A 27328-nucleotide genomic window follows, 5' to 3' on the forward strand; every position below is an offset into this window, starting at 1 on the left:
CGACTTTGTTAAAACTTTCCATTTTCCGTTCTCTTCGAGATCACATGACTCTAAATCAGTTTTCTAAAACTGCTTAGCAAACATCAAAACTGCTGTCTTAGCATGTGCTCACCCGCCGCCCTTATCTTGTTCAACTTGCCTTCAGCTTTCACGTGTCCTTGAAACACCCTGAACAGCCCTCTGTCTGTTTTTAACCTTGTGTCTGCATTTATTTAAAAGTTATAAGAATTTAATCATTACACATCTTCACATATGCTGATTCATATTGTTAAGGCCAGTGGCTTTGATTGTCTTAGTCATATTTTCACTCTTGTCACAAACAAACCTCTCTGCTGAAACGATCAACTCGCTGGTGAACACAGTCGAGCTTTCAGCAGCTGAAGAGGCAGCAGACGTTTCCTGTAAGTGGAAAATGGAGCGTGAATGTTGGACTTCTTCCATTTGTCAAGTGGACAAATGATTGTTAATAATTTGCAAGCACGCCACCGTTCACTATATCAACCCGAGAGGAGTGTGGTAACTCTGAGCTTACGGCTTGTTTCTGCTGTGAAGTATCCCTTTTATGTATCGATGCTCTTCTCATAGTCACACAAACCAGATCTGAGATTTCTGATGTGATGGTGAGTCACATTTTTCTGCAGATGTCCCTGAATGCTCCAGTAAACTGCAGCTGCTCTGCAGTGTTTAATAAATTGAACCCTTCTGAGCTGCTACAGCCCTTCGAGCAACAATATTTTCTGTGTACTTCATCACATTCACGACTCTGTATGCATGGATCGCAGTGTGTGTGTGTGACTGAAAACTCATTCGACTGTCATCTCTCACCGCAGCGTCCTGCAGGCCATCCGGAAGACGGTGTGCGACTGGGAGACGGGCCGGGAGCCGCACAACGACCCCGCCCTCCGCGGAGAAAAGGATCCCAAGGGTGGCTTCGATATCAAAGTTCCCCGGCGTGCGGTGGGACCCTCGAGCACACAGGTCTGTCCTCCACGGCCCTGCTCACAAACCCATTTTCATCCGCGCCTTTCACCTCGTTATCCTTCTATCCCACACCTCCGAGGTCTTGCACAGCGTGACCCAAGCTGCTGCGAGTCAACGTTAATCAGGCTTATGAAGCTCACGCAGCCCCGGCAGTGCTTTGTGTCATGTCAAAGTTGAATCCCTCCTGGATGCGGAGATAATATGAGCTCAGAAGATCCGAGGCTTCAGAAAGCAGACTGATCTGTATTCTACATTGTCTAGCTGTTAATAAGCTTAACTTCTCTTACACACATCACTGTTGTAATTGTAATAATTTGCGTAATCATGTGTATGTATTACACACGCTGTCTTTTCGTGGGAGCTTCTCTCATGTTGCGTAAACCACAGAGATTTATCAGCTTAGAGCTCAGCTCTGAAAAACTAATCTGTTTTCCAGGTTGGGGGCTCTAAAGCTCAGCTAAACAAATCACCTTCTGTGTTTATCTACCAGGAATCATCTCTAGTTAAAATGATCTCTAAGAAAATGTCGCCAGCTGAGCTGAACTCGAGCGATAATCAAAAGGAGACGGCTCCCGACTGATTCACATCCCCCGTCTTTTTTAATGAGACACTACTCTGTGACGCGAGACAAGATAAGACTTTATTGATCGCACAGCGAGGAAATTCACTTCTTGAAATCCGTCCAGAGTTACCTGCAAGTTAATTCAGCCACGTCTCTTCTCCCTCTGTGGCCTGGTTAGCTTCGTTTGCCCCTTGGTAACAGACGTTCCCCATGGTAACAGACACTACTGCTGGTTTGTACTTTCAGCTCGAGAGAGCTGTGGCTTCTTTCGAATGGGTCATCCGATGTATTATGAAGTGAAAATAGCAAATCAAACAGATGGAGATGGTGTCAAAAAAAATACAAAGATAAAGATTCAAATACTGGAAGGGCGTGTGGTGCTGCTGTTTCTTTAAATTAATCATCTACTTTGACTGCTTGTCTGTCCTTGCAGCTCTACATGGTGAGGACGATGCTGGAGTCTCTCATCGCTGACAAAAGCGGCTCGAAGAAGACTCTGCGCAGCAGTCTGGAAGGCCCAACCATCCTGGACATTGAGAAGTTTCACCGCGAGTCCTTCTTCTACACCCATCTGCTGAACTTCAGTGGTAAGAACAACAACAAAAAAAAGCTTTAGGTTAGAGACGTTTGAATGTTTCCTGTCATAAAAAAAACTGTTTCTGCTTCCTCCATGCAGAGACCTTGCAGCAGTGCTGTGACCTTTCCCAGCTCTGGTTCAGAGAGTTCTTCCTGGAGCTCACGATGGGCCGCAGGATCCAGTTCCCCATCGAGATGTCCATGCCGTGGATCCTCACCGACCACATCCTGGAGACAAAGGAGGCGTCCATGATGGAGTAAGATAGCATGCTTTTTTTTTTAGTTGTTTATCTCAACCTCCGTGGCTGTGAAGTGAAGCCAGTGCAGAAGTGCCAAAAACTGCAGTTCCTCAAACGTCCACTTGAGGCTGGCTCCAGAAGTGAGTCAGTCTCCATAAGTCCCCATGTTCAAATGTCCAACTTCACAGCAGAAATAAACATGTTTACAGCCTGGTACAAAAAACAGTTTTTATAGAACTCACCTGTTCAGATTATATTAAAGAGCGTATACGCTTTGATTGACAGGTGGGTGCTGTTACAGATGGTTTGTTTGAGCGACCAGGCTTCATTTGGCCTGCTCAGGTCCACAGCGATGATCCACATCCTTTAAATAATCCAGGAGGTGAAAGAGGGAGGGCAACCTGGCGGTGGCCAGTGCCACATATTTTGGGTTTCACAACGGCTCTTCAGAAATCTATCGGTTATTTATCGGATATGTTGTCCATCCTTTATCCCGTCAGTGAAATCCATCTCTTAAATAAACAGATACACTTCTATTTTAATCAATACGGCTCGCATTTCACTTACCTAATAGTGTGTATATTGTGCATTTTTATGATTACCACTCCCCGAAATGTGGATGACCTTCACCCAAGGCTGTGCCTGAAGGCATCCAGTGCGGACACAGATGGAGCAGTGCTGCTTTCACTGCGCGGGCTGTGTTAGATATTTCCACTCCTTCTTCTACAAACTGACTTTTTGTTAATGACCAGATATTTGAGTTGTTTGTCATTCCGGGAGGTTTTCTTTAGCTCTGCACGAAGGTCTAAATCGGCATGCGAGTCATCCGCGAAGCAGTGGGAAGCTAGATGCACGAGATTAAGACACTTCTGGATATTGAGAAGCTGCAACTATGGGTTTAAAAATGTCCAGAAATGGAACCACTGATTGTTTCTTTACGGAGCTCTTCATAGTGTAGTTTGATGGTTGGAAGTACAGAGAGGCCACACCGTGTCTTTCTCTTGTCACATTAAAGCATTAAATTTGGTTCTGACACTGTGAGATTATTAGTGGTGTGACTGGCTCGAGGCATTCAGTGTTTTTTTTTTTTTCTTATCTTCTGTTTTCAAAAGGCACCCTGGGTAAAAATCCTAAAAAAAAAAAATTGGGATTAACGGTAAATGTTTTCATGTCTGTTTTTTTTTTTTTAATCTTTGCTGCAGGATTATGTCGATATGAGGCAGATTTTACATAATCCATTAAGTACATCAACCGGCATGAGTCATAAGTGCTGTAATTCCTCAACTGCTAAAAGAAAAAATTCTGCTTTTCAACCATATTGAAAATACGAGTTGAACGGGTGACGTGAGTGTGAGTGTTTTGCACTGACAGTATGAAGGATGGACGACGCGTCCTGATACTTTAACCCCTAAAATACTCTACACCTTTTCCTGAACTTGCGTCTGAAATGAGTTCATCCGGTTTGACGGATGTAAAAGTTGTTTAACTTGTGTCCACCCACATTTTTAGCGGTACATGAACCAGTATGGCGGCTTTGAGATTGAACATTATTCATATTATGGTATCTTGGGGCTACTTACTTACTTACTTACTTACTTACTTACTTACTTACTTACTTATACATATTTTCAGTATGGGGATGGGGAGCCTGTCTGTTTATGCATGGGATCTGGGAGGGGGGGCAAGCACAAATGTCACTTTATCCTGTCACTTTGCACTTTAAGGGGAACTGGAGGGGGCACTGGCACTTTTTCTGTTGGTAAATGTAACTACTGCTCTGTGTTGTGCTCCACACATAATTTCGTTGCCTTTGGACAATGACAATAAACTCTTTTAACTGTTTGCTCTCTCTTCAGGTATGTGCTGTACCCGTTGGATTTGTACAACGACAGCGCTCACTACGCCCTGACCAAATTCAAGAAGCAGTTCCTCTATGACGAAATAGAGGCAGAGGTAATAAAATATTTGGTGTATGCACCAGAATCAATACGGAATCAATATTTCAATAAGAATTGTGCGCTTGTATTCTCTGCATCTATTTTCCATATTTGTCCTCAGTCACCTGTCTATTATATCTGCCATTATTAGTTTCCAATCATTATGTTTAATTCACCCTATTTCCTCCTAAAACCAACAAACATTGTACTAAATTAATCAAAATGCTGTATTTTCTTTTACAAGAACATTTGCAGTGTATACTTTCATCCCTGTGAAGATGGTCGTCACAGATTGAAACATAAATGTTTACCTGAACATCTTTTTAATGTCATTTCAGGTGAACCTGTGCTTTGATCAGTTTGTATACAAGCTGGCCGACCAGATATTCGCCTACTACAAGATTCTGGCAGGAAGGTGGGTGGAAAATATATCGTGGTGGATTTACCTTTGCTCAGATGCAGGTACAGGGAGTACTGCAGCAGTTGCCATGGGTTACATGTAAAGTTTGTGGGGTAGTTCAGCTAATTTGAAAATCAAATAAGATTAGATTAAAGAAATATATTAAGAACTAATATATTTACTGAAAGGTTAAAAGGCTAAAAGTAGCCGCTGAAATAGTTCAAACTATTCACAGCAGTAGGGATGTGGTGGTAGATCAGACTTTTCAGAAGGTTGATATAGACAATCTCACATTTATAGTAACCTGACTCTTTCTCTGTTTATTCGAATCCTTCAGTCTTTTGCTCGATAAACGTTTGAGAGCTGACTGCAAGAATCAAGGGGCCAACATTCCCTGGCCGGCCTCCAACCGCTACGAAACACTTCTGAAGCAACGGCACGTCCAGGTAGATACGGCATCAATCACGCATCGACAGCTCTGCACCGGCACCGTCATTACATTCCTATTATGTCGTGCCTCACTTAACTTGTTGTGAATTTCAGCTCCTAGGCCGCTCCATCGATCTGAACAGGCTCATCACTCAGAGGGTTTCAGCTGCCCTCTACAAGTCTCTAGAGCTGGCCATCAATCGGTTCGAGAGCGAGGACCTCACCTCAATCATGGTACATTCAGATAACATCCTCTCTTTTTTTTGACGAGTCTCAGTACTTTTTGTGTTTGCTGCTTTTATTTTCTACTGCGTGCGGTTGTTTTAATGTGTATAACTTGGGTTAAAGGAACTGGAAGGTCTTCTGGACATCAACCGCATGACGCACAAGCTCCTCAGCAAGTTCTTGACTCTGGACAGCTTGGACGCCATGTTCCGTGAGGCCAACCACAACGTGTCGGCTCCCTACGGCCGGATAACACTGCACGTCTTCTGGGAGCTCAATTATGACTTCTTGCCCAACTACTGCTACAACGGCTCCACCAACAGGTACGTTAGTTTGGGTCACGGTTAACTGTAGCTGTCCATAATCACAACTCCTGTCTTCTCTGGAGTGTACTGGCGGCAAACCAACTCTTAGCTATCAAGCCAAATATTTTCTACAACATGAACTCCTGCCATTATGTTTAAAGGTTGTTTGGTGGTTAAATTAATCACTAATTACAAAATATGCTGGTGGCACACAGTGACAGTGTCAGCATACAAATCACTTGCTCAGGGTTAAATAAACATTTCAGAATTAAAAATAGACACCAAATACGGTAATGACTGGATTACCAAGTGGGTAACTTCCTCTGGGCCAAAACAGCCCCAGATCAGTGGGTTGTATCTACTTTGTTTATTACCTAATCTTGTGCCTTTTGGTCTTGGTAGAGAAACACTCGCAGCCCAGCTAACAAACTGAGCAGCTACAGGTTGGACCTCCTCTGTCCTGATGTTATTAAAGGTCTACAACCCTGCGACAAGGTTCCAGTGTTACGGGGGAAGACCACAGTAGAAAAGCAAACTAATAAAGCTCCTCATTATACTCAGCGTATGCCGCTCAAGCCGACTGCTTTATCTACTGTACGGGATCGCAGCCAGCGGGGGGGAAACCTGAGAATTTGCGGATGAAAAGGAGGCGATCTCAGCGGGTGGCTGTTTTGAAAGAAGCAGTAACTGCGTCCACAGAGTCTGCAAACAAACGCGTGTTGTTTGCCTGCTTGGATAAACCCCACAGATGTATCGTGTTCAAAGTTTGGATTCAGTTTTTTTTTTTTTTTTTAACTTCTATCTCTGGTGATCAAGCTGTTAATGCAACGCAATACTGCAGCAGGACTAAATGGAGGCAACCCATACAACTCTATGTGTGTGTGTGTGTGGAAAGCCAGCCAGTTCAAATATACATGACTATCAAAGCGTTAACGTTAAAAACGTGTGGTTAAAAAGTTAGAGGTTGTACTCGCCCAATGCTGCCAACCCTTTATCATGTGCATGACACCCTGCTGATGTTTGTGTCCAGGTTCGTGCGCACCGTCCTGCCCTTCTCTCAGGAGTTCCAGAGGGACAAGCCGCCCAACGCTCAGCCCCAGTACTTGTACGGATCAAAGGTCAGCACACGTTTCTTTCTCAGCCACATCAGGAAGCATCTTCCTTTCAATTTATTTTTGTTGTATTTCATCAGTGGAGGACAGGCTCCTCTTTAGTCCACATGTTGACGCCAAACATTCACTACATGTCATAATATATATCTAGATTACAAGTGGAAAGCATCATCTACATTTGTTAAGATGTTTGTGTGCAAAAAAATAATTAATTATTATATAATATAATTATTATCTAAATAATATTACAAGAACACACTCGATGGAACAAATGACAGGATAGCAGGTTAAATTATAATCGCACGTGTTGCTTTTGCAAAACATTTAACGTTAAAAACATTTGAGAAGTGCAGTAAAATTTCATTTTTTAAATGATCTTTATTTGTCTTCAATTAAAATAGGATTTTACAGGCCTAGGAGCTGTCAAGGAGGGAAAAAATGAGTATGTGCTCCCGATTTAATAATCTTTGCTCTCAGTTAGATATTGTTTTCGGCGCAGTGAAGCTCTATCTCTCGCTGTGTCGCTGACGGTGAGATGAAGATGATGTTGAAGCCTGATATGCGTGAAATCCGATATCCGACTGTCATAAATCAAAAGCAGTTACACGATGCTGCATGTCCAGTCCTGTTGGAGACGTTTGAACCAGACAGCTCTTCCACACGGTTTAATATCAAAGCACACGTTAACAACAATTAGACGACACTATTCTGAGAGTGTAACCTGGTTATGCAGGCATGTTAACCAGCAGGTGGAGGTTGCAGAAAGACTGTAGCAGAGCCAAAGGGCACCCGGAAATATCAAAACACAACACACAAGTTAATTGCTGTCAGTAAATGGTTAAAGTCATGCAGACGGTCTGCTCACTGACATGCCGAAGAGAAGAAAAAACAGCTGTAGGCTGCGCGGCACAGACTGTCTTGCTGCGTCACTGTTAAGCTCTGGTTTTATGCACAAAGTGATGGATGCAAGCGGAGCTCTCACTGTCTCGGTTGCAGTAGCTGTAAATATTAGTAATGTTTCAAACTGAGGGTATAATCTGTAGGTGTGTCCGTATTAACCAGCTTTATCGATGCGGCGCTCGCTCACTCTCATTCACTGTCTGTCTCGCTCAACCACTGCTCGCTTTCTCTCTCTCAAACCATTAAACACAAACCAAACTAGACTTCGTCGTGTCACTATTTTGCAGCGTAAATAGCGAGCCAGACTTTAGATTTAAAAGCTGGATACATGAAATAAACAAAGCCAGAACACAACAGGTAGAGTATCAGAGTTTAGTCCCTGAATCCACCTGGATAGTCTCAGTTTCAGTCTGACTGTGGAGGAGTTTGTGGCCTCATCCAGAAGATTTTACTGGATAAACTTTGAATTTCTGTATTTCAGCTTCTCTGTCTGATGTGTTGAAAATCCCAGGATGACAGATAATTACACCCTGACCTGGCCCAGGATAATTAATAATCATAATGCATAAAATATGATATTGTAATGCGGTACAGACTCACTTTACCAACTGAACCGCACAGATTTTTAATAATGTGCTCTATGAAATTCAATTATTGCCTTAAGCAAAATCACAGGGGGGAGCGAGCGTCATCCTATTATTCCTTATCTCATCAGTCAACAAGATGAAGCCACAGCCAACTGGCTAACCCCAGTTTAGCTTTGGTTAGTCAGCTAGTTGGCCTCTGCCTTGCATCGCCAATTTAGCAGCCAGATCAGGAGTCTGGATGAATTAGCTGATGTTATCCACCCGAGACAGACACAGACAGAGCATGAATTACTCAACCAGGAGCACAAATTAGTGAATTGAGGGCAGGTTATGTTAGAAATGATTCATTTTTGACACCTCTGAGACTCTATAGGATTTCATCAGTGGATAATACTTGGTGACAGTTCAGTCCAGGCAGAACGATGCTGTGATGACCTCGATCCTGTTGATTCATGATGGCTCTGTGCCAGACAGCTTAGCGAGCGTCCTCAGCTCGTGGTCCTGGGTAATTACGTGGCCGGTGGTCTGCGTCGGGAGGAGGGGGCGTTGTATGACGGCGGCATGTTTGGAGCTGTCCTCGCTGCTGCTTCTGGGACTGTAGAGGCGTCCGGATCCAGGCATGTCTTGGCAGGCGGAGTTGTTCGCCGCCACATGGCAGCCGTCCGCGGCCTGACTGGGGATGGAGCAGATGGTGTGGAGACAACCCCACAACAGGATGCCAGCGATGACCAGGAGCAAGATGCAGCAGGTCAGCCAGACGCCCATGGCGAGCTCCCAGCCGGCTCTGTCGTGACCTTCGCTGTTGTCGCTCAGAGTGCTGAACACCTGGCACTGGTCCCGCACCGGATTGGCTGCCTGGCACGTCACACACAGGAAGTAGGCAGTCTGGGGGAGCAGGTTAGCCAGGTGTGTGTTGGTCTGACTGACGGGGATTCGCTCCTCGTGCATGAAACTCTTGCGTTTGTAGCCCATCAGGAGGCTGTTCCAGTTTGGGTCGTACATGACGCTGTAGAAAGTGTCGAGGCAGCCGGGCGTCGACGGCCAGCTCACTCTGGCTGAGGTGGTGGAGATGTTGTAGACCACAATCCCCATGATGCAACAGTTGTGACTCCTCAGTTTTTACAGTCTCACAGTAGAAAAACAAGCTGGAAAAGAGAAAACAAAGACCGAGTAAGACAATGGGAGAAGAAATCACATCCGTCATCGACAGTGTGAAATGTCATGGACGCATACTCATCCCACACCCACGTCACAAAAAGCATAAAGAGTCAAGGGACAATATCAGAGGATAATAAGCATTGTGTAGAGAGGATTATCTGGAACAAAGTGCAGTGGTGGGAGGGAGGCGAGCGTATGCACAGATGTTCGGCAAATCATATAATGCAAAATGATTTGTGAAGAGCCTCATCCGTCAGGACAGGTGACGATCTGACAGCAGTTCAAACACACTGCCCGGTGGATTTAAGAGGGCAGTGCGTTTTTCTCACGGTGTTCTACAGATCTATTAGAAACATTTCAATTTAAATTCCAAAATTTGTCGAGAGAGGAAAAATTTGCCCAAATGGTCAAAAATGTCCACAGTGACGCATGATGGGGAGAAAATCTAACAGGCAGATTGTTATGATTATTTATCCTGTGTATCTTTTTAAAGTCTGTGTGAAGGCAATTCTGAGATTTCTTTCAAAACACATTAACTATGTTGGAAAATAGTTGAAAAGACTGGAGGACTCTGGAGTCAGAGGTTAAAACAGTTCTTCACCAGTTTTCAGTCTCAGGATTTTGTGGGCGGTCCTTAAAGGGTGGCTCGATGACACGTTGAGGCCACCCTGAGCTAGAGAGATAGAGGTGAATTCATCTCGCTCAGTGTTTCAAAGTTAGTCGCGTAATCTACTGAACTCATCTGACACGTTTCAGTCACTTCAAAAATAGCGTTAGGAGTGGGCGTGGCTTCAGCATATTCAGCGGACAGACTGAGAATACTTATTTTTAGAGATTCTGACACCTAAACTTCAATCATTCAAATTTAGCTGGGTGGTTAATAACATTTTCTTGTTTGGTCTGACAAACTCAGAATGCTCGGTGGCTTTAGATTTTTGATTTGAGCTTTATTTGTAATATTTATTACAACTTTTCTGCTCATAGATGCAAAATAATAGCACTGGTTTGACCTGAAACAGATGTCAGGTGGTGGCAGTAGAAGCTTTCCGGAAGTTAAAATTGAGCACAATTCTCCAAAAAAGCTCAAATTTCATCTTAAGTGTTGAATTATTTTAGATTTAGTCTGAAATAATTCACTGCAAGTGTTCGCTTTGTCTTTGAATGAATGTGGAGAGGGTGTGGTGCTCACTCGGAATAAGCCACATTCAAAGTATATGTTGGTCTAGTTCTGTTATTTTTGTTCAGTACTCCAGATTTCGAAATAAGCCATCATTTTAAAAAAACAACAATTAAAAAAAAAGGCAGTAATATTTTCAGACACATCGTCTCTGAAGAATTTTTTCATTTAAAATTCAAGCCGACGAGCTCTGGCTTTTATAGAACAAGTCTCTGGAGATTTTTCCACTCATAAAATTCAGTAAATGTATCCTTTCACATCTGCTGTAACCCATAGCAAGCAACAAAATACAGTTGTCTGTATTATAAAAACAAAATCATTTGTTCAAATCCATTCATGAAAAAAAAGGGAAGACTCACCAGAAAAGCCCTGCGAGCACGTGTTCGACATACCAATCTGTCTTGCCTGAGGTGTTGGACTATCCCGAGGTCCTGTTATTCAGTCTTTTTAGCATCCCCACTGTTACATCTAGAGCTCTGACAACCGGGTAGGTTTTCAACCTCAAGAGTGGACCGGAGATTGTTGTGTTCTCGTCTTTGATGCTGCCACAGTAGTGGGAGTGCTGCTGGATTAGAGCGAGCAGCAGCAGCTTCAACTCTCTGCTGACAGGGAGAGAGAGAGGGAGCTGAATTTTACTGGATGTTTAGAAAAGAGTGTAGAAGCAGCTCAACATCCAATTAATACAGATACTTATTCTAATGGTTATAAATGTGCTCTCATATAGTTTTCTGTCCCCTTTTTTTTTTTTATCTCCTGCTAGTTCATCGACAGAAAATAATGCTGATATCAATCATTAATTTCCCCTTCACCAGCACGTTGGCCCATGCTATCTTCAAAATCTAGTGGCAGCATATGGCGGGGAGCTGAAATGTTGTTCAGTCAATCTGTCCAAGCTTTGTCTCTCTACAACTGCCGACCAGATTGTCATGAAATTTACTGTGAATATTCGTGGCCCCCAGAGGATAATTCATCATGTTACTCTTGATCCCAACACAAACGCGATCCGTTCAAGCAAAATTTTCACTTGTTCACAAAACATATTACAATCTAACAGGCAGATTGCTGTGAAATCTATCCTCTGCATCTTTAACACCTCATGAGCTTTCCTTTAGCGCCCCCCTGAGGCTGAAATCTGAACTTTGCACATAAAATGCATAAAAATCTATGAGACAGGTTTCCATCAAATTAAAGGTGATGAACCTATTTTTTTATTGGGAGTTATCATGTGTGACTATAGGGATGGAAATATCCTTCCACCAGTCTTCCACTAATCCGGACTAAAATATCTGAAAAGCTACTAAATTTCATGGATGAATTGCCATAAAATTTTGGTACAGACATTCACAGTCCTCAGAGGATGACCCCTAATGACTTTGGTGATCTTGTGCTTTTTTAATGGAACCCCCAGCAAGTCAAAATCATTTATTGAGTGAAATATCTCATCATGTACCTGATCGAACCATTCAGACATTTGTGGTACCCAGAGGATGAACCCGAGTGACTTTAGTGGAGCTAACTCTTCTACCAGCGCCACCATTTGGATATGTTGATTTTAGTGAAATGTCTCAACAACTATTGAATGGATTGCCCTTGCATTGACTGTCCCATTTGGGGACTTTATTTAACAACTAACATACTTCACAATAAAACAGAAAATGTTTAAAGGACCAGTCTGTCAGATTTAGTGACATCTAGTTGTGTAGTTGCTGATTGCAACACCCTTAGGAGAAACTACAGTGGCCTCAAAATGCAAAATGCAAAATGCAGACTCCGTGGAAGAGGACCTGCTGTATCTGTAGATATAAAAAGCTAATTTTAGGGTATCAAAAACTCAACTCTTCTTATTTTCAGGTGATTATACTCAAATGAAAACATAGAATCTGAAAACTGTGTGGCTCGCTCTGAGTTAAACTGTCTTTCCTCTGAACGTAGGCCTTGAACCTGGCGTACAGCAGCATATTTGGCGCCTACAGGAACTTTGTCGGTCCCCCGCACATCAAGGTCATGTGCAGACTTCTGGGCTACCAGGGCATCGCTGTGGTGATGGAAGAGCTGCTGAAGGTCGTCAAAAGCCTGGTGAGTTGGACATATTAAGCGGTAAAAGTGTGTGGCATGTAAAACAGGTTTCTTTCTTTGTCAGTTAGAACGGGAGTTGACGTCATTGTATGCTCAATGAACTGTAAAGAAGTTTGTTTGTTTGCCTGTTCCTCATTATTTCCTCATACCTGAATATTTGAACTGCTGCTGCTTAACGCTCTGCTTCTCCTGTACAGCTTCAGGGCACCATAATGCAGTATGTGAAGACCCTGATGGAGGTGATGCCCAAGATCTGTCGACTTCCTCGCCACGAATACGGTTCCCCAGGTAACAGATGATGTGTGATTGAGTAAAACTCATTAAAGCCTGCATTAACACACAAACCTCATTACTGCACACATACTTGAACTTTATTAAATTTCCTTTGGAGAAACTGCCAAACATTCATTTTAATCTCAAACACAAACGATCCCTTTCCACATTTGTAAAGTGGCAGTTCTCTTTTGGTTATATATTATTTTCTTAGTTTAAAGAGCTCTTTGTTTCCCTCACCTCTACTTCGATATATATTGCTAGGAAACAAAGAACAATGTTACATAACATTGTTATGCTACTTCCACTCAAGAACCGGGCTCGTAACATGGCAGTACAATGATGAAAGTAAAAACACTTCGGCCTTGACTTTGTTCACATCAGTTTTCTTATCACACAATCACACTTTTGTTTGTTTGTAGTTTGGACACACCTTCTCATTTCTTTATTTAAAGTAAATTTTTAGATTCTTAAAAGTAACCACCTTTTTTACTAATATTATCTCAGTCAGCTTCATGGAGTTGTCACCTGGAAAGATTTCCCAACAGTTTTGAAGTTGTTCTTATATATGTGAGCACTTGTTGGCTGCTTTTCTTTCACTCTGCGGTCCGACCCCTCCCAGGATCTCACCATCAGAATGCTGTGGTCGCCAAGCTGGCCTTTACTTTTTGAAAGAATCCCAAACAGTGTCACCAGTAAAGCACTCCCACATCATCACACCTCCTCCTCCATGCTTCAGGATGGGAACCACACATGTAGATACCATCCATTCGCCTTCTTTCCCTTCGTAGCAGTTTGAACCAAAAATCTCAGATTTCATTTATCAGACCAAAGTGCAGTTTCCCAGTCTAATTCCTCGTGTTTCTTGGTTCAAAGAGTTCTCTTCTACTTCTTGTTGGTCTCCTTCAGTCGTGATCTCTTTGCAGCAAATCGACCATGAAGGACTGATTCACACAGTCTCCTCTGAACACTTGATGATGAGATCGTGTCTGCTACTTGAACTCTGTGAAGCATTTATGTGGGCTGTAATCTGAGGTGCCATTAATTGGTGATTTCTGCGGTTTCTTCATGTCTTCAGTGTTAGAACGTATTTAATGAGAAGGTGTGTCCAAACTTGCCGCCTAGCCACACTGAAAAAGAACAGGTCACATTCAGGAGGTTGCACCTGAGTTACAAGAAGTTGCACAGCTACCAACAAAGAGCTATTTTAAAGTGTTAATTGAAGCTTTCAGATGCGAGAGGAAAGAGTCACATTGTTATTGAAATGAACTCTTGTCAGAACACTTTTCTCTTTTTTTAGTTTTTGCATGAAGGTGTTTGAAAAGAAAGAGTCGAGCTAATTTTAGAGACCTGTGTAGTTAAAGAAAATTACCTGGAAATGGTGGGCAGCATGCGCTTCTTACTGAATATTGTATACCTGGTGCTGTGATGATTACTTTACTGCCTGACAGATGTGAAGTAAGGTGACAAACTGGGTATTTAAGCTGTGTATTTTTTCAGGTATCTTGGAATTCTTTCACCACCAACTGAAGGACATTGTCGAATACGCCGAGCTCAAGACGGTGTGTTTCCAGAACCTGAGGGAAGTGGGCAACGCCATGCTGTTCTGTCTGCTGAGCGAGCAGAGTCTGGTACAGATCTCAGTTGGAATAAATATTAATAAAAAAATATATATTTTCATCTGTTTCATGTGCACACGTCAGTGTTTTGACTCTTTGCTGGGTATATTTCTTCCAGTCACAGGAAGAAGTTTGTGACTTGCTGCACGCCGCACCTTTTCAAAACATTCTGCCACGAGTCCACGTCAAAGGTAAAACACATAAGAGCACACATGTTACTCAACTAGTTCAGAAAACACACGGTCTGTCCATACAGAGAAGGGAAACATGATCTTTTAAATATGGGGATAGTGTTGCCTGCAGCACATTCATAGTGTTTGGAGTGGAAGAAATGGTTTTGTAACAAATGCAAAAAAAAGAAAGTGAGCGGAAGAAAACCAGCTGATCATGATGCAAAGTGGGTGTCAGCAGAATATAAAATATAAGAGTTTTTCCTCTGTGTGCAGAGGGGGAACGCCTTGATGCCAAGATGAAGCGCCTGGAAGCCAAATACACCGCGCTGCATATGGTGCCACTGATAGAGCGCCTCGGGACCCCTCAGGTACCTTCAATGCGCTCGTTATTCAAAGTTCTATCATGTTATAAGTGGAAGATGTTGACCCGATGATCTGTTGAACATCACAGCGCTCATATCCTTCATTTCTCTTTCAAGCAAATTGCCATTGCTCGTGAGGGCGACCTCCTGACCAAAGAGAGGCTGTGCTGCGGCCTGTCCATGTTCGAGGTCATCCTCACGCGCGTGCGAGGCTTCCTGGACGACCCCATCTGGCGCGGACCGCTGCCCAGCAACGGCGTGATGCACGTGGACGAGTGCGTGGAGTTCCACCGTCTCTGGAGCGCCATGCAGTTCGTGTACTGCATCCCGGTGGGAGCCCACGAGTTCACAGTGGAGTGAGTACGCCACATCATCTCAACACGTGCTCAACCAAATGCTGCTTCTGTAGTCACGTATCATCACCCTGCTCTCTCCATTTCCTGTTTTCCAGGCAGTGCTTCGGAGACGGCCTCCACTGGGCCGGCTGCATGATCATCGCCCTCCTGGGACAGCACAGACGCTTTGACATCCTCGACTTCAGCTACCATCTTCTCAAGGTGCAGAAGCACGACGGCAAGGATGAGGTCATCAAGAGCGTGGTGAGTCAGAGAGACAAGGATTAACGCCAACACATTAATACCGTCATCTACGATTCATCAAGACTCGAAGGAAGTTTCTTCACCCGTCCTCATATCGTCTGTTTCCCTTTTAGCCACTGAAGAAAATGGTCGACAGAATCCGCAAATTCCAAGTCCTCAACAACGAGATCTTCGGCATCCTGAACAAGTACCTGAAGTCTGGAGACGGAGAGAACATGCCGGTCGAACACGTCCGATGCTTCCAGCCGCCGATACACCAGTCGCTCGCCAGCAGCTGAGGTGCTGCCGCCGCCGCCACCGCCACCGTCGTCGTCATTGATACCGTGGACCAGCTTGAAGTTCCAAACACTGTCAGCATTACCAGACTATCCACAAATATTCCTCATCATTTACTTTAGGTCTTCAGTAGCAAGAAAAAGGACCATTAAATGTCAGGAAAGTTGGGCCACATTTTTTTTTTGTCAGAATTATTTTTTGTATTCACTTGTGCCTTATCAGAAATGAATAGATATTTCCCCTTTTTTGGATGAACTATTCTTTGTTTTATACTTGCAGAAAGATATAGATCAGGGAAGGGAAATTAGTTTTATCAGATGAGTATTTAAGGGGTTTGCAGTGGTGGAATATTAAAAAAGGGTGAACAGCAGTTTATTTTAAGCCGGGAGGGGGGGGAGCGGAAGTAAATTTGTATTTTCTATTTGTCGAACATGCATGCTAAAACATTTTAAAGGAAAATTTGGAAAAAGTAACAAAGCTCATACTCGTGTTAAGCATTTATTCACTGTGCCTTGTGTTTCAAATGTTTTAATCATTTTAATTCAATAAATATGTAACAAATCTGTTGGTTCATCTCGAGAGCTTTTCATGTGAACGCTACAAAAAAAAAGTTCAGAACGACTTCCCCAACAAAAACTGTTTTTACTTTCAAGTTTCACGAAAAGAAAAAAACAAACTTGAATCATTGTAGTGACTGTCTTAAATGTATTCATAGTCAGCGAGACCTCATATAGAATATATATTAAAACTTTTTGATTTATAGAAAGGAAGTCAGTGCATGAATATGCATGTACATATAACAAAACTTCTTTAAAAAAAACTCATATTTACAGCGCTACAGAGGAATGAAATTAAGTTCTAACTGTAACCGAATACGACCGGGTCATATTCTGAGTAAAGTAAGGCAAATTAAAACATTAAATACAATCCACTTGGTCTGTCCGAGTCACTTTCCCCATACAGCTGATTGTCTTATTGTTTATTTTAAATATACCATAACAACGCCATGGTTGGTGAGTCAGTAAGGGAGGCCTTTAATGATCCAAAGAAGAAGTCATCGCCCCATTTCTTCTAGACACGCTATCAAAAGGCAACCCCATTTCTCTGTCCTCAATGTCCTCGGTGGACTCGTTATGTAGCAGTTCGTAGGTGCTGTGGGACCCCATGCCGTTGGCCGCGGGGAAGGCTCGCTCCTCCTTCCTCATGGACACGGCGAGAGTGGCCAAGCTAACACTGACGTCTTTGAAGGCGTGGAGCAAGAAGATGCCCACGATGATGGTGAGGAAGCCACTGAGGGTGCCGATCACGTCGTCCGTGCCCATGTGACCCCACTCCTTGAAGAGGATGGCGGAGCAGGTGAGCACGGATGTGGTGAAGAACACGTAATAGATGGGAGTCACCAGGGAGGTGTTGAATATGTCCAGAGCCTTGTTCAAGTAGTTGATCTGTGTGCTCACACAGGCCACAAGACCCAAAAGCAAGATCCACGCCAGCGGGTTCCTCACAACGTTTTTACCAGCGATCGCTTCCTTGATGGCGATGCCCAGTCCTTTGACGCAAGACACCGACAGCGCGCCGATTACCGAGCAGATGGTGATGTAGACGAGGATGTTGGTCTGACCGTGGCGGGGACCCACGACAAAAATGAAGATGAGGGCCACGATGATGACGAGAGTGGCAAAGACAAAAAACCCTACGGGGGGAAAAAAAAGAGTAAGGGGGTGTTAGAGTCGACAAAGCTGTAGCCTAAAATCAAGCAAACATGACAAAGAAACATGTCTGTACCTGGATCCACCAGCTTCTTGGTCATGTGCTCGAGGCTGCTGATCTCCTCCTCCTGCGGAGCGTGAATTACCATGGTGGTGGAGCCTAGGATGCTGAGCAGGCAGCCAAGCTTCCCATGCAGGTTTAACCGCTCCGTCAGGAAGTACGACGACAGCACTGCGCTGCAATACAATGACATTTACGTCAGACACACAGTGACTCTCTCCATTCCACAGATCTGTTTACAAGTACAAGGATAAAGTCCACTTGGGCGAGGTTTAAGTGTCCGAGCCGTGCGGTGCGTCATTCCTACCTGACGAGAACACTGAGGGCGCCCAGTGGGGTGACCAGAGTCGCGGGGGCGAAGGCGTATGCTGCGAAGTTGGCTGCCTCACCAGCTCCCACTGGAGAAAGGATTAAGAGGCATCAAGTTAGCTACCAAATACGACGAGGATGACTGTGTTGTAATGAAGGCAGGCGGCGTAAACTATTAAATACTGTCTACTGAGGTTTGTGCGTGCTGCAACACTGAGTACACAGATCCCATGTATGCATGTTAGGCAATTTCCAGAAGGAGTTGAACCTATAAAACACTGAGATAGTCGCGTAAAACATGTTCTAACCTGCCAATCGCCACGTTGTGCAATCACTTACTTGATAATAAACCAGCCCACCATAGCCACTCTTTTAGATATGCATGACCACCCTGGCCTGAGGAGGAAAGAAAAACAAATATGTTTCAAAAACACGCGTGTGATTCTGCACATTTAAATAACATTTGAATGCAAGTAAAAGTCCGACTGCGTGCAAATGACCACGAGCACGGGCAGCTGCATCTGGATTTGAGCTGAAGGGCGAGTGAACTAGTGACAAGTTTAATGATTACACACACACACACACCCCAAACTGAGCGAGCATGAAAGGTCGGGAACACGTAACAAGGTGTGTTCACCACCCGCTCCCACTGGTTTGACTTCTTCGCCGGCTCTCGCCGTTGCACAATTCCAACAAGGGAGTGCCTCGACTCAGCTGACAAACAAAACAAAAGGTGAACAATTTACCTGCTCGCATCGACCCCTTCCTCGCCAGCCGCAGCAGCCCCTTCTTCTTGAGGATGAAGCTGCCTCCGATGAAGATGCTGGAGCTGATGGCCAACCCCAAACCGATGTAGAAATCATACTTCCCCCTGTCCTGACCCATAGCGAGGCTGGATGCGTTGGCGTTGGCGTCGTCGTCTGTCACATTTACGACCAAACAACGAAGATGCTGACCAAAAGTTGTGCAGTTGTGGCCGGCCCAGACACCTGAGAGAAACACACAAAAAAAAGGATAAAACAACAAACATGAGATGCTGAAAAAAAGTTGAGTAAGACAAAGCACATACCATCTCCACAGGTGAGATTACACACAGGTGAGCCATAATCTGATATAAAAGGTGAAGCCATGAGCTCATGCAGCTTCACTGTCTGGTGTCAAACACACTCACACAGGGAAGAGGTGAGTGTTGAACAGGTTTGTTTGTACACAGAGAGACACAGAGAGAGAGAGAGGAGGGCGTCTGTGTCAACCTTAAAACAAGACACAGGAATTCAGGAAGTGTAGCCCGGCTGAGCTTAACCTGCTGCTAGGTGCAGCTCGTCCACGAGTTATGAAGGTTATAGAGAATAACTACACCTTTTACACGCCACCCTCGGGTTAGACAGCAGCGTGCTGGAGCTAAAACATCCACATTTCAGGGCTTAAACCGGCTGTTTGACCAGCTACCCCCATTGTTAGCCGCGTTAGCTCGCGTTAGCTCCGCGGCTAACCCGTTAGCACGAGTTAAATACCTGAGTCCGGATGAAGGTGCCGGTTCCTCCGCCTCAGGACAAACGAAGACAGACGTTTATCTTCCCGGATCCGTGGATAACCATCTCACACTCTCTGCTCCTTTCTTCCTCCACACGCTTGACGACTCACTGCCGCACTGCGAGCCTCTTCTTCTGCCTCTCTCGCCGGAGATGTGACCGCTGACTGAGCCGCTGTGCCCTCCGCAGGCTGAAGTCCAGAACCACAGAGACACCGGGACACCGGAGCCGACACGTCACACGCCGCTCACACATATAATAATATTTATTTATATATATAAAAAAAACACGCTTTGAGTTATACATCACAAACATGGTGGTGTGATTTGAAAACCTAATTTACTCAAAAACCCACAAAAATATGGGGGTAAGTTTATTATTAATATAACTATAGTATGTTGTAAACTGTTTTCTAAACTTGTCAATATCTTGAAGTTGGTGGATCTTGTATTAAGCAAAAATAAAATTTTAATCCAGCTAATAAAATATGTTTTGTAACAGGAGGGTGTTTTTAAATTTTATAATTTGAGGGGAAAGCTAAAAAATGTGTATTTTAATTACAATACAAATATAATGTGCAATGTCCCTGTTTGTAGTAATGTGTCTTTGTTGTAAGCCTTTTTTTTTCTTTTTTTTTTCCTCTCGTCTGAGTTTTTTTTTCTGTCCTTCTTTTCCTCTTTTTTAACATCAACCTGCATATTTACATGTAAATGTTTATTAATATGCACTGTCCCTTTTAAATAAATACATAAATAAATAAATAAATAATATATGCAGTTCTCTGGATAAATATTATTCAGTTCAAGAATATTTTCCTGAAGTATCAGAATAAGAAAGGACAGTGATGATATTTATATATACATAGTTTTTGTTCTTGTTTATGTTTATTTCTATGTTTACCTGTCAAGTTTTGTTTTTTAACTGTACCTGTGTCTATATAGGTTTAAGGTTTGTACTGAGAGAGCAAAGTGTAACCAGAGTGTGTACACAAACCTGGTGAATTAAAGTGATTCTTAAGTTTAGTTTTGGTTTACAGACACAATGTTATATACTTGTTGGACACAGAATTAGGATAATGATTTATAAACATGCATTTGTGTATATGTATATACAGGAGACGCACAGGAGATAAATTATAATATAATAATAATCTAATAAGTAGAATAGAAAGGGTAGGAATAAATAAGTGTATTCTTCTTCCTTGTCCTTTTTGAGCATGTAAGATTTATTTTGTGTTTAAGTGAACTTGATAATTAAGTTTGTTTGTACATGTTTGAAATGAAATCAATCAATGAAATCAACCACTCTGTGCAATATCCCTGTGTATACTCTGTCACTTTACTCTTACTATCAATATCTTCTATATTGTAGTATACTTTATATAACATGTAGATATCTATTTGGACAGATGGATTGATATATGTGTAGGGGTGTTACACAATTATTGTTCTTAATGCTGAGCTGACCGGTTCCTCCTGTCCAACACATTTCATTGTATTGTTGACCACATGTTAATTTACACATGACAAATAAACCTGAAAACTAAAAATGAAATTACTAGATACACTTACTTATTAGGTTTTTTAAAGATATCCAAGCAGTAATGGTGTAAGAAAAGACAAAACCAAAATATTTTATGTAATATATAAGTAGTTTTATTTAGTTTAACACTTTAAAACAAGCCAACCAAATCAAATTATCAAAGACTTGCACAGTGTATTTCGTATGGACCCTTCAATACCACACGTGGTTGACAAAGCCGGCTCAAAGCGACACATACAGTAATAAAAACAAAACTTTTTCACTGCAGCTGTTCTGACAAGAAATAGTCGTTACCAATGATACTAATTAAGGTGAAAGTGAACCAACGTGCACCACAGCAGCACCCTGACTCTGTTTGACCTGATTAGTATCATTGGTTTGCTCAACTATTTCAGGTCAGCGTGGCTGCTGTGAAAAAGGTGTATTAGTGTAAACATTTTAAGAATGTAAATAAATAATCAATCAAAATGACGTTTTAAATTGCACATGTATAACCTGTATAGCCACTGCACGCCATGACAAAGTGGCAACAGAACAAACGTTTATATTTGGTGTTATCGGCTTTATGAATCCCTCCATTAGACACGAACATTCAGTCACTGTTGACACTTATCTTCTATATAACTCCCGCACTAAAGAGACTGCTTCTGAAATTACACTGAATAATTGAGAGGCACACTGAATAAGTCAAAGTGTAGATGATTCCACACTGATAGAGTCGAGCATGGGGAGGCCTATTCAAGCCTCGAGGGCAACACTATACAGGAAAGTAAACAGAATGATTTTCCGTCACTTGTTTAACTAATTAACAGTGTTTTGTGAGCCTGTTTGTCAGTGAAAACCTGTTGACAAATTATCCGTCCCTCAGGCTGTGTTTGCACATGACAGATGCTCTCATGATGATCAGAGTCGCATTCTTGTGTATTATAAAAGGAATGGTTACCATTACACAGTAAGTAAGAACTGCTCCATAAGAAGCTGTTTCAAGTAAGTGAAAGTAATTCATACAGGACAAATCAAGTATAGACTGGCACAAAAGTTATGTACACATGAACTCAATCAGTCTTCTTCTTCCAAGTAATCAAAGCCTCATGGGAAATGCGGAGTAAAACGACCCCGACGCACACTGTCGCCAGACCACAAAGCATGGCGAGGCCGTCTGTTAAAGTTAACGCAGTCCACTCCTTGAAGAGAAGAGCAGAAGCGAGAATAACTGTGGACGTGAACGTCACATAGTATATGGCTTCAAACGCGTTGGAGCTGAAACACTCCAACGCCTTGTTGATGAAGAAGAACTGTATCAGGATGCTGACGGCGAGCGTCCCCAGCAAACCCAGGAAGAGGGCCAGAGCTCCGCTGCTCGAGGGTCCTCCTCCTCCTCCAAAGACGTCTTGTGCAACCAGGCCAAGCCCTTTGCTGCTTGGAACGGTGAAGCTTCCCAAGAGGGAGCATATGGCGACGTACACCATGATGTTTGATTTGCCGTGAGCTGGAGCGATCCACACGATCAGTATGACCAGCAGCAGGACCACCAGGAGGGCGTAAAGTACAAACACTGCAGGGTGAGAAATGAGAGTCAACAGCTGCCGGACAACCTCATCTTTAGAGATTCTGGAGGATGCATTTATTGATAAATTAGAAATCAATCTTGACTTTGTCACCTGGGTCCGATAGCCTCTCCTCGAGCTCCAGTCTGGATGTTACTGCCTCTGCTTTAGGGGCATGAATGATAAGCACGACTGAGCCACAGCAGCATAATATGCAGCCAAGCTTTCCCAGGATATTTAAATGCTCCTTCAAGATCCAAGAGGCCAGCACAGCCCTGCATCAAAAGAAACAAAGACACAAACAGTAAGTGTAGAGTGTAATAGTTTTAAATCTCGACTCTGCACTCCTGCACAATATAATGAATGCAGTTCATCTATCCACCAATTTACAATAACCAATACTGACAAGTTGTCAGTTAATCACAGGTGAACCAGTCGCATTCACACTGACACCTACAGGCAATTTGGAGTCACGATTTAACCTGTTACGGTGCATGTCTTTGGACCGTGGGAGGAAGCCGGAGTAGCCGAGGAGAGAAATCCTTGAAAGCTGAACATGCAAACTCCACACAAAAAGGGTCCCAGCTGAGATTACTGTGAGGCCACAGTGCCAAACACTGCACCCACAAACTAAGTAACAGCATTACAACATATTACAACATTTATTGCAGACGAGTTTACAGTGAGGCAACGTGCACAACAGCAGCACCCTGATATAAATAATCGGTAACACGCTATTTCATGTCAAAATGGAGTGTAGCTCCATTATGTGGCTGTATTTACTGTATGGTCTCCAAACTATATTTATTTTTTATTTTTAACCAGAAAAAAAGGTCCCACTGAGTCCGGCCCAAGAGAGGCAGCTGCACAAACTAAGAACACGTAAAACAGGTACAATACAACGCAAAACAAACACTATTAAAGACAGCATACAACACATAAGATCCTAAATAAATAAGTAAGTAAGTAAGTAAGTAAGTAAGTAAGTAAGTAAATAACTAAGTAAGTAAATAAAGGTGCAGTATAAGATGTGAATCACACAAGAGATTTATAACTCAACATATGTCAATCTAAAAGCTTGAGAAAAAACAAACAAGAAGACAATAGACCTAAGGTAGGTAAACACAGGTGTTACCAGTGATGTTAATTAAGGTTCAGTTAGCTCGTCAGTATCACTGGTAACACCTGTGTTTTTGTTTATTATCTTTCAGACTTACCCAAATAAAACTCCCAGGGCCCCTAGAGGTGTCACTATCACAGCAGGGGCCACATTGTACGCCAGGAAATTCCCAACTTGACCGACGACCACTAATGATGAGATTCATAAACATAGATATAGGCAGTATAAAAAAACATTAAACACTGATGGAGAATAACTCAATGTGTTAATTGTTAATTGAACAGAGCCGATAGATGGCGCCATACTCACTGGACAAAGTGCCGGTCCACCACACCACATCCGTGAGGTACGAGCCTCCTGCAACAAACATAGGACAGAGTTTAGTCTTTATCAGCCTTTGTCTAACTAAATGCTGCATTTATATGGTCTACACATTCATAAAGAAGACCGCATGTCCGTCTACTTATCTGCTGTTTGTGTGTACCTCTGTCGCGGGAGCGTAATATTCCCTTTTTTTGCAGCACAAATGTAGACCCATTGATGAAACTCGACACTACTGCTATTACTATCCCAGCTACAGGCAACGAAACGCCGCCTGGCTCGGAGTCAGAAGCCATAACTGTTTAAATTTGCCCAGGTTTTAACTTGAATGACTTAAAGTCCACAGTCCAACGCTACTTTGAATTAGGAAGTGACACATTACGCGTGTGCGTAAGTACCCGGATGGACCATCCCAGCATCACTGCGCTTCACCAAATGACATGTTTTTAACTCCAAAGTGGTGGATGGCATGACCCGTCCATTATCTCCATAATGCAGTGACATTATGTGTGCTCATGTTGTGTTTTTAAGGGACTACATCAAAGCTGCTGTAGTTACTATGTTTTTTTGTGCTGTGGTCAGGTTTGGAAAGTACAAACTCGAAAGGTGAAAGGAGAGGGACTTGCTTGTCTTCCTCCTACCCAAGGACACAAAAATATCCTCTTGTGCAAAACTAATTGACTAGAATCTACTCTAAAATGAACTCTCACTCTCATATTTCTCACCATGGAGTGTCTTTGAGCAAGACAACACATGCTTAAACATTTGCCTCTGTGCTGGACAATAGTTCACATCCCCTACATGACCACCTGATAAAACAGCAGAGCAGATTCAGTCAGAAGCTCCTGTGACTCCACAGTAAAAAGTAAAGATGATGCCCTTCTGTGACAGTTGATTTTTGGGTATGGACATTAAAACATAACTTGCACCATGACTGCTGCTGCTGACATTCTCAAATTACTGCAAAACACGACTCACTTTATTCTGTAATCACTTTTTACTTGTCTTAAATCAACCACTGCTATATCCCTGTGTACATGTCCCTTTACTTGCACTATCAGCATTTTAGTAGATTGCAGTACAGCCTATTTATTTATATAGTGTGTTCATATCATTATACAGTGATACTTGTACAGTGTATAGAACACTTATACATACTTCTCATATTCTAGCTTATTTTCTACAGTACTCTTACTCTTGTCCAACACATTTTATTGTATACTGTGCCATATTGCCATATTTATATTTATACTGATAATTCTGTTTATACTGTGCTATATTGCCATACTGTTACTGTTTGACTTTATATTGTTCATTCTGTTCATACCGCCATATTTGCCATATTTTTTATTATTTATTTTTTTTACATCTTTTACTTATATTTTATATTTCATGTTTATTATTGTTTGCACCGGGATAAGAGAGAAACGCAATTTCAATTCTCTGTATGTCCTGTACATATAGCAGCATTGATAATAAAGTTGACTTGAACTTGAACTTGAACTTGTATTGTTAACCTGCCTGTGACAAATAAACCTAAAACTTGAGATGCAGCTATATGTCCAACAACATGCTCATTTTTATACCTGCACTATATTTATATAGATAGATAGATAGATAGATAGATAGATAGATAGATAGATAGATAGATAGATAGATAGATAGATAGATAGATAGATAGATTTTGTGTTGTTATACTTAACTGCGGCTGAAAAGTTTCCCTTCAGGGATCAATAGTATCATCAAAAGTATATCTATCTATCTATCTATCTATCTATCTATCTATCTATCACACATGGTGATCTCCATGAATTTTGCAGAGGCTCAAGTATATTATTAATCACAAGGATCACTGTCTAAACTCTGAAGAGGTTTAAATGGGTCAAAGTCAACGGTCAAATATAAATATCCAATAAAAATATAAATAAATATAAAAGAGCAGCAGACTGCTGCCATAACAACAAACACTAAAACCACACAGCTATGATGATACAACATTTAATTTAAAACGTGTTATTTTAACACCACGGCGACAGTGACATAAAGGTGTATTAATTAAATAATCTAAAAATATAAGGAGCGTCTGACTGTGTCTAAATAAACCTGAGAAACAAACACCGCCACCTACCGGACGGCTCCTCTTCCAACCCCGCCCCTCCTATGTCCCGCCTCCGGTGCGCTCGTTTTATGACAGCGGGCGGAACACACGCTGTAAACCAACGGATCGTCTCGTGTTATAAACCCCGCCCCGGCGGGCTGTTAGGGTGAGCACCAAACGCACCGAGCTTACGTTATTTATTTCCATGCCTCGTGCCTGAGTCCTCCACCTGTCAATCAAACCCCAACACGAAGCTCTCGTTAATGCAGCAAAGCGGCTGAAGGAGGGGGGGGGACGAGAACAGCTCGAGCAGAGACCGCAGGTAATGTAGGAACAAAAAATCCGTGACATCTTCCCGGCTCGGCGCTGCAGAGCTCCGCCGGGACGTGGCTGCCCCTCGGCCGGCTCGGTGTCCTCTCACCGCCCGCTCCGCTCCCTGGATGATTAGCGTTAGCCAGGCGGAGCTAACGTCGTGCTAAGCTAACGGCTACCCAGCGCTAGGTTGTTGCGTTATCGGCGTGTTGATGCTGTGTCTGCGTGTGTGTGCGTGTTATTAACCCGCTTTACTAGTGTCCGCTATCATGCGTGATACTCCGCTTATTCGCCGCTTTATCAAGGTGAACGCAGGCTGTGCCCTTGGTAGCTTTTAATGCTGCGATATTCTCGTATCATGTAACGTTATGGATACATCTGTGGCCTGGCGTTAATGACGTTAATGGAGCTAATGCAAGCTGCAGCTTATAGTTACATGTCATAAGAGTAAGTCTGGAAAGGGTTGACCCAGTTAATGTGTGTGTGTGTGTGCTTTAAAGGACCTGTCATTGAAATGAAGTGACTCAGTCCTGTGTTTTCCTTTTGTTTACATCTGGCTGATTATAAAGTGTGTGAACCACTTTGAGGTTATGTCAGTGTAAGTTTAATATGCATGTTGTAGCTGCAGGGGGTAGTGAGTTCTTGTCAAGTCACTTTGCACTTTTTTATTTTCCTGCATGCATCCCATCATTTTGTGCAGAAAGAAACAAATCAGTATTAAAGAGCTCCTGTAAATGAGGTGTCAAGCGTATGGCCGCAAACATAATTCAAGACTGTCGAGAAGAAGGGGAAATGAGAGAGGTAGGAGCCA

General features: G+C 42.8%; 5 protein-coding genes across 7 annotated transcripts in view; 2 read left to right on the plus strand and 3 right to left on the minus strand.

The window, feature by feature from the left end:
- Positions 1-16529, plus strand: part of cyfip1 (cytoplasmic FMR1 interacting protein 1) — a 31824-nt gene extending 15295 nt beyond the window's left edge. The window contains exons 15-31 of the mRNA XM_010744014.3: positions 831-978; positions 1977-2130; positions 2220-2376; positions 4215-4311; positions 4634-4710; positions 5033-5141; positions 5239-5358; positions 5473-5672; positions 6685-6772; positions 12521-12664; positions 12862-12952; positions 14438-14568; positions 14675-14747; positions 15003-15097; positions 15209-15447; positions 15543-15690; positions 15804-16529. Coding sequence (XP_010742316.1) covers positions 831-978; positions 1977-2130; positions 2220-2376; positions 4215-4311; positions 4634-4710; positions 5033-5141; positions 5239-5358; positions 5473-5672; positions 6685-6772; positions 12521-12664; positions 12862-12952; positions 14438-14568; positions 14675-14747; positions 15003-15097; positions 15209-15447; positions 15543-15690; positions 15804-15968 — 2236 coding nt within the window. The 3' untranslated portion in view covers positions 15969-16529. The remainder of the gene's footprint in view (positions 1-830; positions 979-1976; positions 2131-2219; positions 2377-4214; positions 4312-4633; positions 4711-5032; positions 5142-5238; positions 5359-5472; positions 5673-6684; positions 6773-12520; positions 12665-12861; positions 12953-14437; positions 14569-14674; positions 14748-15002; positions 15098-15208; positions 15448-15542; positions 15691-15803) is intronic.
- Positions 7144-12512, minus strand: fndc9 (fibronectin type III domain containing 9). Its single transcript, XM_019252940.2, has 2 exons — positions 10948-12512; positions 7144-9398 (listed from the first exon to the last, which is right to left on the minus strand). The coding sequence occupies exon 2, from the start codon at positions 9343-9345 to the stop codon at positions 8704-8706; it is 642 nt and encodes a 213-aa protein (XP_019108485.2). The 5' UTR covers positions 9346-9398; positions 10948-12512; the 3' UTR covers positions 7144-8703.
- On the minus strand, positions 16451-19832 carry nipa2 (NIPA magnesium transporter 2). 2 transcript variants are annotated; one of them, XM_010744013.3, is made up of 6 exons: positions 19560-19832; positions 18792-19034; positions 18385-18441; positions 18044-18134; positions 17752-17912; positions 16451-17659 (listed from the first exon to the last, which is right to left on the minus strand). In XM_010744013.3, the coding sequence occupies exons 2-6, from the start codon at positions 18928-18930 to the stop codon at positions 17001-17003; spliced, it is 1107 nt and encodes a 368-aa protein (XP_010742315.1). In that variant the 5' UTR covers positions 18931-19034; positions 19560-19832; the 3' UTR covers positions 16451-17000. The 2 variants fall into 2 exon arrangements, with proteins under 2 accessions (XP_010742315.1, XP_010742314.2); XM_010744012.3 differs by lacking the exon at positions 19560-19832 and adding an exon at positions 19115-19532.
- A 1377-nt stretch (positions 19833-21209) lies between these two features.
- Positions 21210-24537, minus strand: nipa1 (NIPA magnesium transporter 1). Its single transcript, XM_010744011.3, has 5 exons — positions 24271-24537; positions 24096-24143; positions 23884-23974; positions 22781-22941; positions 21210-22674 (listed from the first exon to the last, which is right to left on the minus strand). Exons 1-5 carry the CDS (start codon positions 24401-24403, stop codon positions 22175-22177), a joined length of 933 nt encoding a protein of 310 aa, XP_010742313.3. The 5' UTR covers positions 24404-24537; the 3' UTR covers positions 21210-22174.
- A 1859-nt stretch (positions 24538-26396) lies between these two features.
- herc2 (HECT and RLD domain containing E3 ubiquitin protein ligase 2) overlaps positions 26397-27328 on the plus strand; it is a 40263-nt gene continuing 39331 nt past the window's right edge. For both annotated transcript variants that reach the window (XM_027290585.1, XM_027290586.1), the window contains exon 1: positions 26397-26527. The gene's annotated coding sequence lies outside the window, so the exon portion shown is untranslated. The remainder of the gene's footprint in view (positions 26528-27328) is intronic.

Source organism: Larimichthys crocea, chromosome XVII (genome assembly GCF_000972845.2).
Source record: "Larimichthys crocea isolate SSNF chromosome XVII, L_crocea_2.0, whole genome shotgun sequence".
In the NCBI taxonomy this organism is placed as follows: domain Eukaryota; kingdom Metazoa; phylum Chordata; class Actinopteri; family Sciaenidae; genus Larimichthys; species Larimichthys crocea.